Raw genomic sequence first — 12,379 nt, forward strand, 5'->3', positions numbered from 1 at the left:
GAGAGTCCCTATATATACCCCACATTACACAGTTTCCTCTATTATTAACATCTTGCATTAGTGTGACATATTTATTATAATCAATCAACCAATATGGATACATTATCATTAAGTAAAGTCCGTGCTTTATCTGGGCCTCTCAGGTGGTGCTAGTGGTAAAGAACCCATCTGCCAGTGCAGGAGACTTAAGAGATGTGGGTTCGATCTTTGGGTCAGGAAGATCCCCTGGAGGAGGGCATGAGAACCCACTGCAGTATTCTTGCCCGGAGAATCCCATGGACAGAGGAGCCTGGTGAACTATGATCCATAGGGTGGCGTAGAGTCGGACAGGACTGAAGCGAGTTAGCACACGTGCTTTATTTACATTTACTTAGTTCTACCTGATACCCTTTCTCTGTTCTAGAATTCCATCCAGTATATCACGTTACATTTAGTTGTCTTGTCTCCTTAGTTTCCTCGTGACTGTGACCGTTTCTTAGGCTTTCCCTTTATTGAATGGTCTTGACAATTTTGAGTAGTACTGGTCAGATATTTTGTAGAATGCCCCTCTGTTGGGATTATGTCTTATTTCTCTTGTGATAGCACTGGGAGTATGGGTTTTTTTTTTAGGAAGAAAACTATAGAGGTGAAGTGCCATTTTCATCACATTTGTATCAAGGGTACATAATATCAACATTATTTCTCACTGTAGATATTAATCTCGATCTTCTGGATGAAGTAGTATTTGTCAGGTTTCTCCCCTATAAAATTACTTTATTTCCTCTTTTGCATGCTATACTCTTTGAAAGCGAGTCACTGTGTGCAGCTTGTATTTAGGGAATGTGAAGTCATGCTCCACCTTCTTGAGGGTGACGTATTTGTATAAATAATTTGAAATTCTTCTGCAGAAGGGGTTTCAGACAAGGCATTTTTAAGAGGAGAGAAAGGAAACTCACGCACATTGGCTGTGTTTCAGGGGCTCGTCTCTTTACCTGGGTTATCTAACGTACTTGTCGTCCGTCCCATGATGTAACTGACTTTATCTGAATGTTACAAAAAAAAAAAGATTGAGACTTAGAAATGTAAAATAACCTGGGGAAAATTATTTGATAACTGTCAGAATCAGGCTTAAAATATATAAGCTGTGCCAGTGGGTGCAGTACCAGTGGGTGCCCAGGTAGCGCTCGCTAGTAGTAAAGAACACGCCTGCCAATGCAGGAGACTTAAGAGACAGGTTTGATCCCTGGATAGGGTTTGATCCCTGGGTTGGGAAGATCCCTTGGAGAAGGGCATTGTAACCCACTCAAGTATTGTTGCCTGGAGAACCCCATGGACAGAGGAGCCTGGTGGGCTACAGTCCATAGGGTCGCAAAGAGTTGGACATGACTGAGCGGCTAACACACACACACACAGCGGGTATTAAGAAGGGAAATTGATACTCTATGGTCACCCTCCAAGATGAAAACTGATTTAATGGGAAAGTAGTATAATGTAGCAGTTTGGAGCAAGAGGTACAGAGTTGAAAGACATGAACTTAGGTTTTAACTTAATTCTTGCTAGCTTTATGACTTTGGTCAAACTATGTAACCATTTCAATCATTAGGAGTCTTTCAAATTTAAAAATTTTCCGACTTTCATATGGAAAATGACGTCAGTAACTTCATAGGATTATTCTGAGAATTAAATGATTAATGTAAAGTTCTTAGTATACAGTAAGTATTCAAGTAATAACAATTGCTATCATCATGAACAGTAATAACAATAAGACATTTTTGAGAAATATATAGCATGTTTTAATTTTAAAGGCATCAATTATTTTTAATTTCAAAAAAATTTAATTGTAGGATATAAAGTCATTTTCATTCTCCAGCATTTCCATAAATTGGAATTTTTTTCTTGGACATTCCCATGAAGCTTCAGATGAACAGCTAATTTTTTAAAAAATTATTTATTTTTATTGAAGTTTAGTTTATTTACAATGGTTTGTTAGTTTCAGGTGTACAGCATAGTGATTCAGTTACATATACATTTTTTCCTGATTCTTTTCCCTTAAAAGTTATTGCAAAACATTGAGTATAGTTCCCTGTGCTATACAGTATGTCCTTGTTGCTTATCTATTTTATATATAGTAATGTGTGTTTGTTAACCCCAGACTCCTAATTTATCCCTCCCCACCCTTTCCCCATTGGTAACTGTAAATTTGTTTTCTATGTCTGCGAGTCTGTTTCTGCTTTGTATGTAAGTTCCTTTCTATCATTTTTTTGATTGGATTCCCTGTGTAAGTAAGATTATATGATATTTATCTTTCTCTGTCTGGCTTACTTCATATTACTCAGCCATAAAAATTACAATAATGCCATTTATAGCAACATGCATGGACCTCAAACAAAATGAATAGCTGACTTTTGTAAAATATGAAATACACATTTGGTGGCTCTCTCTTTGAGTGCTGTGTTAATGAGGTTAATTTCTGATTAGACACATACATGAAAAACACATGTAAATGTTCACTTCCTGATGAAAAAACATCAAAACAATCTTGCAGAAAATGTTCTGAAAAAGAGAGTCTGACTTGATAAATTATCAACTGAGCTAACATAAACTTAGAGCTAACTTATTATTTCCATTTGTTGTATTTATCATTCTGAAAAAAAAAAAGCTAGAGAAAATAATTATTGGAGACTATTTTTTGTTGTTATTGTGGAGAAAAGAATGATGTTCTTTTTTAGGGACAGAAATGAGTTTTTATAATGTTATTCACCTTTTATAATGTTATTCACTGTTTTTATTGCAGTATGAACAAAGCACATTGGTCAGTTCTCTGAGTGGCGTTTGCAATGGTGAGTTAGCGTAAAGGAAATCTGAGTTCTGACTTGACTACAGAACAGAAGGTGAACCTTTGCCTTCTCCTTGCGGCCTCCTGCCTCTGTTCTCCTTCCTCTCTCCTCCTTGTCTGCCTCTGCCTTCGCTTTCCTCCCTGCTTCTCGCCTGTTCTGTCCACCTGGCTGTTTCCCTCCCTTCCTCTTCCTCTCCTCTGCTCCTACTCTGTCCTCCCCATTCCTCCTTCTTCTCTTCTTTGTCTTCCTCCCCACACTCCTAACTTATTTTAGAAATTAAGTTCAGATGTGTCAGCCTACAAAGGATGAAAGTATAAAAATTTATTATGAGGCATTACAAATACCTGAAACACGTAAATTAATGGTATTTTTTAAAATGGAAGGAAATACAATGTCCATCGATCAGAATACACAACGTTGAAAAGATGTCAATTCTCAAATTTTGTTATAGATATAAACTGAGTCACAATTAAAATTCTGATAGGACGTTTTAATGGCAGTTAATAAAATCATTCTAAATTTTGTACAAAACTCAAATGGCCAAGAATAGGCACAGCTGTTGAACTGTATGAACAGGAGGGAGAGCTTGTTTCCTTGTGAATGTATAAATGTTTATAAATGTGTATAAAGCCCAATAATCGTGCAGTGCGCTGCTGGTTCAGAGATGAATGAACAGGTCGACAGGACAGAGCAGAGAACACAAAAGTGAGGAAAAGCTCACGTGTTTTACCTGCGACAAATGTGGCACTGCAGAGCAGTGAGCAAAAGACTGTCATTAATATGCAATGATGAGACAATCACACACCCACGATGAATGGAATTAGACCTTCATCCTATCCCATCCCATCCCCCAAGTCAGTACCAGCTCAAAGTCCTAAGAGTGGTAGACAAACTATAAATTTAAAAGAAAATATAGGAGAATATGTATAAGAAATGTTAAACATTATCATTAAACTTCACTAGATTATGAAGAGTTTTGTTTACCAAATGTCATCATATGAAGCATGAAAAGATAAGCCAGAGTAAAAGAAGATAGACGTAATTTATAAAATGAAGAAAGAATTGTACTCCCTAACATATGAAGGAGTAAAAATGGCAGATGACCTGTTAGAAAAATGCACAAGAGATATGAACAGGCATTCCACAAAAAGAGACATTTTCAAATTTACTAATGAGCATATGCAGATATGCTTACTTAAACTCACCGATGTTATTCATAATACTTGAGGAAATATAGATTAACTTTGCAATAAATAATACAATATATATGATTGATAGTTTTTTAAAATCTGACAATACCAAGTATTGGTGAGGATATAGAGCAACAAAAAGTCTTTTGCAATGCTAGTGGAGTGTAAACTGTAGAAACTATCTTGGAAAACAGTTTGGTAATATTATATAAAGTTGAAGATACACAAGATACACAAACCGGCAGTTCCACACCCAGTTTACATTTTAACAAGTTACATAAACAAGAATGTTCAAACAGTATTGTTTTTAACTATCCAAACCTGGAAACAGTTCGTATTAAAAAAAAAAAGTTAGCTGGTATGTATAAGTATGGAATATTTATACATTTGAATTTTTAGTTGATATATTTATTATATGGTACACATATACAATAATGAAAACTAGATGAGTCATAAACATAACTGGGCCAAAATGAAAAGGCAAAGGAAAACATAAAATTCAAATTCTATTATATAAGCTTAAAAAAAAAAGCAGGAAAAGCTGACATACTGATTTTGGCTCTTCTAAAGACAGTAGTAAAGGAGCCTCTTAATATCTGCACCTGGAAACATATACAAGATTGTTCATAGTAACTCTGTTTATAATCCTTCCAAATGCAGAAAAATTAATACTTTTTAGAAGTACAGTGAATAAAAGAACATGTGGAACGTTTATATATAAATATATATTATAGTATCTGTCATATTACTTTAAAGTACTCTAAATAAATGTATAAATATAGAATAGGATAAAATAAATATCATATAAATATACAAATTAATTCCATGGCCCACATCAACAGGATAGCAGTCAGATGCTAGCTTCTCTGGTCTTTTCTGATTTCTCATGACAAATTCACTTTCTTCTGCTTTGTGCTCTGAAAGGATGCTTATATGATCCTGGTATTGCACTTATTTAATGGTTGTTTTTTGCAAGTCTTTCTCTTCTGCTAGCCTGAAAAGTTTACAAGGGCATTCTCACCTCTGCATCCCTATATCAGGCCCACTTTGCAGAGAGCAATAGCTGATCGACATGGTCACCCTTGCTGTGTCCCTGGGAAACCTTTGGTACCCAGTTACCCTTTTATAGTAGTTAGGACTGGTTGACTAGAATGTTTTCCTGGTATCCTCCTTCTCTCTCTTCTGACACTCCAGAGTATCCTGAGTTCCCCTACCTCTCTCTCTTGTTCAGGAACAGCATCCAGCTGTCACTTCCCTGTGCTTTAAATGCTCAGGTTTCTTTTATTGCTCATGTTCTTGATTACCTGTCAAAGTTTAAATAGTAAAACCTATAACTCTTGGTTTTGTTGTGTTTACATTTTCACTTCTGTTACTCTGATTCTGTCCTTAACCGTATTCAAGATGGATTAGTATGACTTTCCTATTTTTTTTCTGCTATGAGACAGTCTTGGTCTTACTCCATGAATAGAGAACATCCAGTTTCCTGTGATTACAGAAGATAAAATTAATTGATCAAGGCACTTCCTCCTATGAGCCAAAGTAACCGAGAATCTTCTAAACAGGGAGCTGTAATAAGCTCTTACCAATGGCTGGTGTTGACTGGGAGTTGGGGATGAACAGGGAAGCCTGGCATGCTGCAGTCTATGGGGTCGCAAAGAGCCTGACGTGGCTGCGCAACTGGACTGAACTGAACTGACACACAAGCTGAGATGCAGTTGCCATCCTAGCTTTATTCCATTCTGTGATGACAGACTAATCCTAAAAGAAAACAAAAAACTTCTTATGCATTAGTGATCTCTTCAGAGGATCAAGTGCCCAGTCCTCAGTCTGACACCTAAAACCCTTCCGTATCTTCTTAAACTGATTTCCCTTTTACTACACATTGCACAAGTTCTCCATACCAGTCACATGAATCAGTTTTCATGGCTCCTACATCTAATTTAATCATTCTTGGATCTAATTCTTTAAAAAAATTTTATTTTAATTGGAGGTTAATTATTTTACAATATTGTGGTGGTTTTTGCCATACATTGACATGAATCAGCCATGGGTGTACATGTGTCCCCCCATCCCAAACACCCCTCCCACCTCTTTCCCCATTCCATCCCTCTGGGTTGTCCCAGTGCACCTGGATTTAAATTCTTTATTCATGTTCTCCTTTCTAGAACCATCTACTTGTTTGCCAATCCAATATTACACTTTCTTCAAGGTTTAATAGAGAAGAAAAGTAAGTCAAAGGGACATATTCTTTGGCAAACTCACTAGGTAGAAAAAGAAGTCAACCAGATCCATAGAGGCAAATATACAATGAAGTGCCACTTAGAATTCAGTTCCTTCAGCTGTAAAATGGAAATTTGGTAACATGGAGAGACTACCACATGCCTCACTCAATCACATATCACTTTATATACTAATAAAATTGTTTTATTCATGCACATTTTCCTAATTATATTTTTAAGGAAAGAGATGCATTTTTAATGTCCATTGCATTATCCTTCATTGTCCAGTGAACACTTGGTCAGTGAATGAAAATTAACACTGCTAATATTTGTATAGCACTTCCAAGTTTTCAAAGGATATTCTTCTAAATGGATGAAATACGTAAATGGTAATTATCATTTTCAAATAGGTAATAGGATACTCTTAGTTTTACTGATGAAGAAATTGAGGCCCACTCTTGCTTTCTGAGGGGGTCTGTATGCTGCCTATTGAATGTGTATCTCTCTAACTAAACTTCAGTTCAGTTCAGTTCAGTTGCTCAGGCATGTCCGACTCTTTGCGACCCCAGGAATTGCACCATGCCGGGCCTCCCTGACCATTACCAACTCCCGGAGATCACTCAGACTCATGTCCATTGAGATGGTGATGCCATCCAGCCATCTCATCCTCTGTCGTCCCCTTCTCCTCCTGCCCCCAATCCCTCCCAGCATCAGGGTCTTTTCCAATGAGTCAACTCTTTGCATGAGGTGGCCAAAGTACTGGAGTTTCAGCTTTAGCATCATTCCTTCCAAAGAAATCCCAGGACTGATCTCCTTTAGAATGGACTGGTTGGATCTCCTTGCAGTCCAAGGGACCCTCAAGAGTCTTCTCCAACACCACAGTTCAAAAGCATCAATTCTTCGGCACTCAGCTTTCTTCATAGTCCAACTCTCACATCCATACATGACCACTGGAAAAACCATAGCCTTGACTAGACAGACCTTTGTTGGCAAAGTAATGTCTCTGCTTTTGAATATGCTGTCTAGGTTGGTCATAACTGCTTTCCAAGGAGTGAGCGTCTTTTAATTTCATGGCTGCAGTCACCATCTACAGTGATTTTGGAGCCCAGAAAAATAAAGTCTGACACTGTTTCTCCATCTATTTGCCATGAAGTGATGGGACCAGATGCAATGATCTTCGTTTTCTGAATGTTGAGCTTTAAGCCAACTTTTTCACTCTCCTCTTTCACTTTCATCAAGAGGCTTTTGAGTTCCTCTTCACTTTCTGCCATAAGGGTGGTGTCATCTGCATATCTGAGGTTATTGATATTTCTCCCGGCAATCTTGATTCCAGCTTGTGCTTCTTCCAGCCCAGAGTTTCTCATGATGTACTCTGCATAGAAGTTAAATAAGCAGGGTGACAATATACAGCCTTGACATACTCCTTTTCCTATTTGGAACCAGTCTGTTGTTCCATATCCAGTTCTAACTGTTGCTTCCTGACCTGCATATAGGTTTCTCAAGAGGCAGATCAGGTGGTCTGGTATTCCCATCCCTTTCAGAATTTCCCACAGTTTGTTGTGATCCACACAGTCAAAGGCTTTGGCATAGTCAATAAAGCAGAAATAGACGTTTTTCTGGAACTCTCTTGCTTTTTTGCTGATGCAACAGATGTTTGCAATTTGATCTCTTGTTTCTCTGCCATTTCTAAATCCAGCTTGAACATCTGGAAGTTCACGGTTCACGGCTTGGAGAATTTTGAGCATTACTTTACTAGCGTGTGAGATGAGTGCAATTGTGCAATAGTTTGAGCATTCTTTGTCATTGCCCTTCTTTGTGATTGGAATGAAAACTGACCTTTTCCAGTCCTGTGGCCACTGCTGAGTTTTCCAAATTTGCTGGCATATTGAGTGCAGCACTTTCACAGCATCATCTTTCAGGATTTGAAATAGCTCAACTGGAATTTCATCACCTCCACTAGCTTTGTTAGTGGTGATGTTTCCTAAGGCCCACTTGACTTCACATTCCAGGATGTCTGGCTCTAGGTGAGTGATCACACCATCATGATTATCTTGGTCATGAAGATCTTTTTTGTACAGTTCTGTGTATTCTTGCCACCTCTTCTTAATATCTTCTGCTTCTGTTAGGTCCATACCATTTCTGTCCTTTATCGAGCCCATCTTTGCATGAAATGTCCCCTTGGTATCTCTAATTTTCTTGAAGAGATCTCTATTCTTTCCCATTCTATTGTTTTCCTCTATTTCTTTGCATTGATCGCTGAGGAAGGCTTTCTTATCTCTCCTTGGTATTCTTTGGAACTCTGCATTCAGATGCTTATATCTTTCCTTTTCTCCTTTGCTTTTTACTTCTCTCCTTTTCACAGCTATTTGTAAGGCCTCCCCAGACAGCCGTTTTGCTTTTTTGCATTTCTTTTCCGTGGGGATGGTCTTGATCCCTGTCTCCTGTACAATGTCACGAACCTCCGTCCATAGTTCATCAGGCACTCTATCTATCAGATCTAGTCCCTTAAATCTATTTGTCACTTCCACTGTATAATCATAAGGGATTTGATTTAGGTCATGACTGCAGCCATGAAATTAAAGATGCTTACTCCTTGGAAATCAGTTGTGACCAACCTAGACAGCATATTCAAAAGCAGAGACATTACTTTGCCAACAAAGGTCCGTCTAGTCAAGGCTATGGTTTTTCCAGTGGTCATGTATGGATGTGAGAGTTGGACTATGAAGAAGGCTGAGCGCCGAAGAATTGATGCTTTTGAACTGTGGTGTTGGAAAGACTCTTGAGAGTCCCTTGGACTGCAAGGAGATCCAACCAGTCCATTCTAAAGGAGATCAGCCCTGGGATTTCTTTGGAAGGAATGATGCTAAAGCTGAAACTCCAGTACTTTGGCCACCTGATGCAAAGGGTTGATTCATTGGAAAAGACTCTGATGCTGGGAGGGATTGGGGGCAGGAGGAGAAGGGGACGACAGAGGATAAGATGGCTGGATGGCGTCACTGACTTAATGGACGTGAGTCTGGGTGAACTCCGGGAGTTGGTGATGGACAGGGAGGCCTGGCATGCTGTGATTCATGGGGTCGCAAAGAGTTGGACACAACTGTGCGACTGGACTGAACTGAACTGAAACGAAACTGAATGGTCTAGTGGTTTTCCCCACTTTCTTCAATTTAAGTCTGAATTTGGCAATAAGGAGTTCATGGTCTGAGCCACAGTCAGCCTCCAGTCTTGTTTTTGCTGACCGTAAAGAGCTTCTCCATCTTTGGCTGCAAAGAATATAATCAATCTGATTTCAATGTTGACCATCTTGTGATGTCCATGTGTAGAGTCTTCTCTTGTGTTGTTCGAAGAGGGTATTTGCCATGACCAGTGTATTTTATTGGCAAAACTCTATTAGCCTTTGCCCTGCTTCATTCCGTAATCCAAGGCCAAATTTGCCTGTTACCCCAGGTGTTTCTTGACTTCCTACTTTTGCATTCCAGTCCCCTATAATGAAAAGGACTTATTTTTTGGGTGTTAGTTCTAAAAGATCTTGTAGGTCTTCATAGAACCATTTAACTTCAGCCTCTTCAGTGTTACTGGTTGGGGCACAGACTTGGATTACTGTGATATTGAATGGTTTGCCTTGGAAACGAAAGAGATCATTCTGTCATTTTTGAGATTGCATCCAAGTACTGCATATCAGACTTTTGTTGACTAGGAGGGCCACTCCATTTCTTCTAAGGGATTCCTGCCCACAGTAGTAGATATAATGGTCATCTGAGTTAAATTCACCCATTCCAGTCCATTTAGATAGCTTTTTCCTAGAATGTCGACATTCAGTCTTGCCATCTCCTGGTTGTCCACTTCCAATTTGCCTTGATTCATGGACCTAAGATTCCAGGTTCCTGTGTAATATTGCTCTTTACAGCATTGGACCTTGCTTCTATCACCAGTCACATTCATAACTGGGTATTGTTTTTGCTTTGGCTCCATCCCTTCATTCTTTCTGGAGTTATTTCTCCACTGATCTACAGTAGCATATTGGGCACCTATTGACCTGGGGAGTTCCTTTTTCAGTATCCTATCATTTTGCCTTTTCATACTGTTCATGGGGTTCTCAATGCAAGAATACTGAAGTGGTTTGCCATTCCCTTCTCCAGTGGACCACATTCTATCAGACCTCTCCGCCATGACCTGCCCATCTTGGGTGGCCCACAGGGCGTGGCTTAGTTTCATTGAGTTAGACAAGGCTGTGATCCATGTGATTAGATTGACTAGTTTTCTATGATTATGGTTTCAGGATTCTTATCTCAGGATTCTTAATTTAATCAAGTCTGCAACATTCCTTTGGCCATGTAAGGCAACATATTCCACAGGTTCTAGGGATTAAGCTGTGGACATCACTGGGGGCCATTTTTCTGTCTACAATATCAGGTCTTTCCTATACCTCCTGAGTGCTTTCTGCATAATTTTCCAGCCTTGGTAACACTTCAGATTGCTAGTGCAACTGACTGGTTTCTCAGTTTACTTGTGAGTCTACTGAGAGTAGGGACCATTATCTCTCTTGTCCATCATTCTACTTGTATTTCTTAGGACAGCACTTAGAGTAGGCACACGCCACATGTATATTAACCAATTGCTTGAATGAATGAATGAATGAATAAAAGAGATAATGTACACAATAATATGTACACATGTTTTCCAAAGATAGTGTTTTGGTTTGTTCTAAATATTTCTGATTCCTTATTTTCTTTAGAAGTTAGAGATATAAATCTGTTTCTCAATAATTACTTGATATCAACAGAAAACGCCTTCTTTTAAAGAATTATGAGTGATTCATAAACTGCCAGAAACTTTTTGAAGTATAAAAAAGCACTCCTAAATTATGCATCTATGAATACTTTTTAATTAAACGAGTTAATGAATATTCCACAGGAGAGAGCTGGCTTGCACAGTCTGGAGTTAATCATCCACCCACACCTGATGGTTAATTTCTTTCTTTATTTTTCTTTGATTTTTGTAGATAAAGCTCATCATTTACCACATCCCCCATGAGTATATATTAGTTATCCCCTTTGCAGATGCTCCAAGCTTACCTCATTTTGCTTATGGCATATTAGCTGTTCATTCAGTTTTCTACAACAGTATGAATTTTATTGCACTGATTGATTTACTCAGAGGCTTAGAACACAAGTATATATTAATAGTCATAGAATCAGCACAATGACAGAACTGAGAGGATAGTATATAAAAGAAAACTTCACTTATCTTTGGAAAGATTTCAGAAATGTCCATTGTATTTAAATTTTCACTTGAGGGAATTGGTAACTTTGCCATTAACAATGTCTTTTTTATTTACAAAAAAAAAAATGAACTGCTTCTCTTAAAAAAAAAGCTTACTTACATTATTATCCACAACTACATGGCATGACTCTTTTATTTCTTTTGGACGGTCTGAAAATGTGTGTCCATTTTGGTTAAAGGAACACAAAAGAGGAACCTCAGGTGTGAAAATGAAGGACAAAGCAAGCACATTCTGAAACAAAAGAAAAATTTTTGTTTCACTTTTGATTAAACCCAAACATTTTTAGTTAGCAATCTATCATCACTTAAATTATGAAATAATTACAGGAAAATATAGAGAATGGCAAGTATAATTTATAAGTGAAATAAATAGGATAGAAAAGAAAAAAAATACCTTTCTTAAATAATTTTCTGTATCCATTTACCACCATTTCCTAGTCATTTAGGTTAGTGATCAATCTCTCTAAATAATATGCATAGTTTTCTCACTGGATTATTAAGTTCAGATTGACAAGTAAAATTGCTTATGAACTAGTAGTGACTTTCTGAAGCACTGAATTGATAGAAATTCTAGGGTCTTCTTTGAACTGACTGGGAAAAAGTACCATGATTGATTAGCCACGTTTAGCTTGTTAAAGAATAGGGATGATAGAATGCATGTCATAAATTTAGTTGCAGATAATAATTTATGTACCTCCTTCATGAAAAGCAATTATAAATAAAATAGTTGTTAATTTTTTCTGGATTATATTGAGTATATATATTGAATTATATTCAATTTTACCAATGACAATTATGTTTTCTAGTAAATGAAGAATAAGGCTTGAAGTGAAGTCGCTCAGTCGTGTTCGACTCTTTGCAACCCCATGGA

At 37.7% G+C, this 12,379-nt stretch overlaps 1 protein-coding gene across 1 annotated transcript in view; it reads left to right on the plus strand.

Moving 5' to 3' along the window:
* The window catches only part of SLC26A7 (solute carrier family 26 member 7), a 150,264-nt gene that overhangs the window by 115,047 nt on the left and 22,838 nt on the right, over window positions 1-12,379 (plus strand). Inside the window, exon 15 of the mRNA XM_044928521.2 lies at window positions 2,774-2,819. Coding sequence (XP_044784456.2) covers window positions 2,774-2,819 — 46 coding nt within the window. The remainder of the gene's footprint in view (window positions 1-2,773; window positions 2,820-12,379) is intronic.

The sequence above is a fragment of the Bubalus bubalis genome, chromosome 15 (assembly GCF_019923935.1).
Source record: "Bubalus bubalis isolate 160015118507 breed Murrah chromosome 15, NDDB_SH_1, whole genome shotgun sequence".
Taxonomy (NCBI): domain Eukaryota; kingdom Metazoa; phylum Chordata; class Mammalia; order Artiodactyla; family Bovidae; genus Bubalus; species Bubalus bubalis.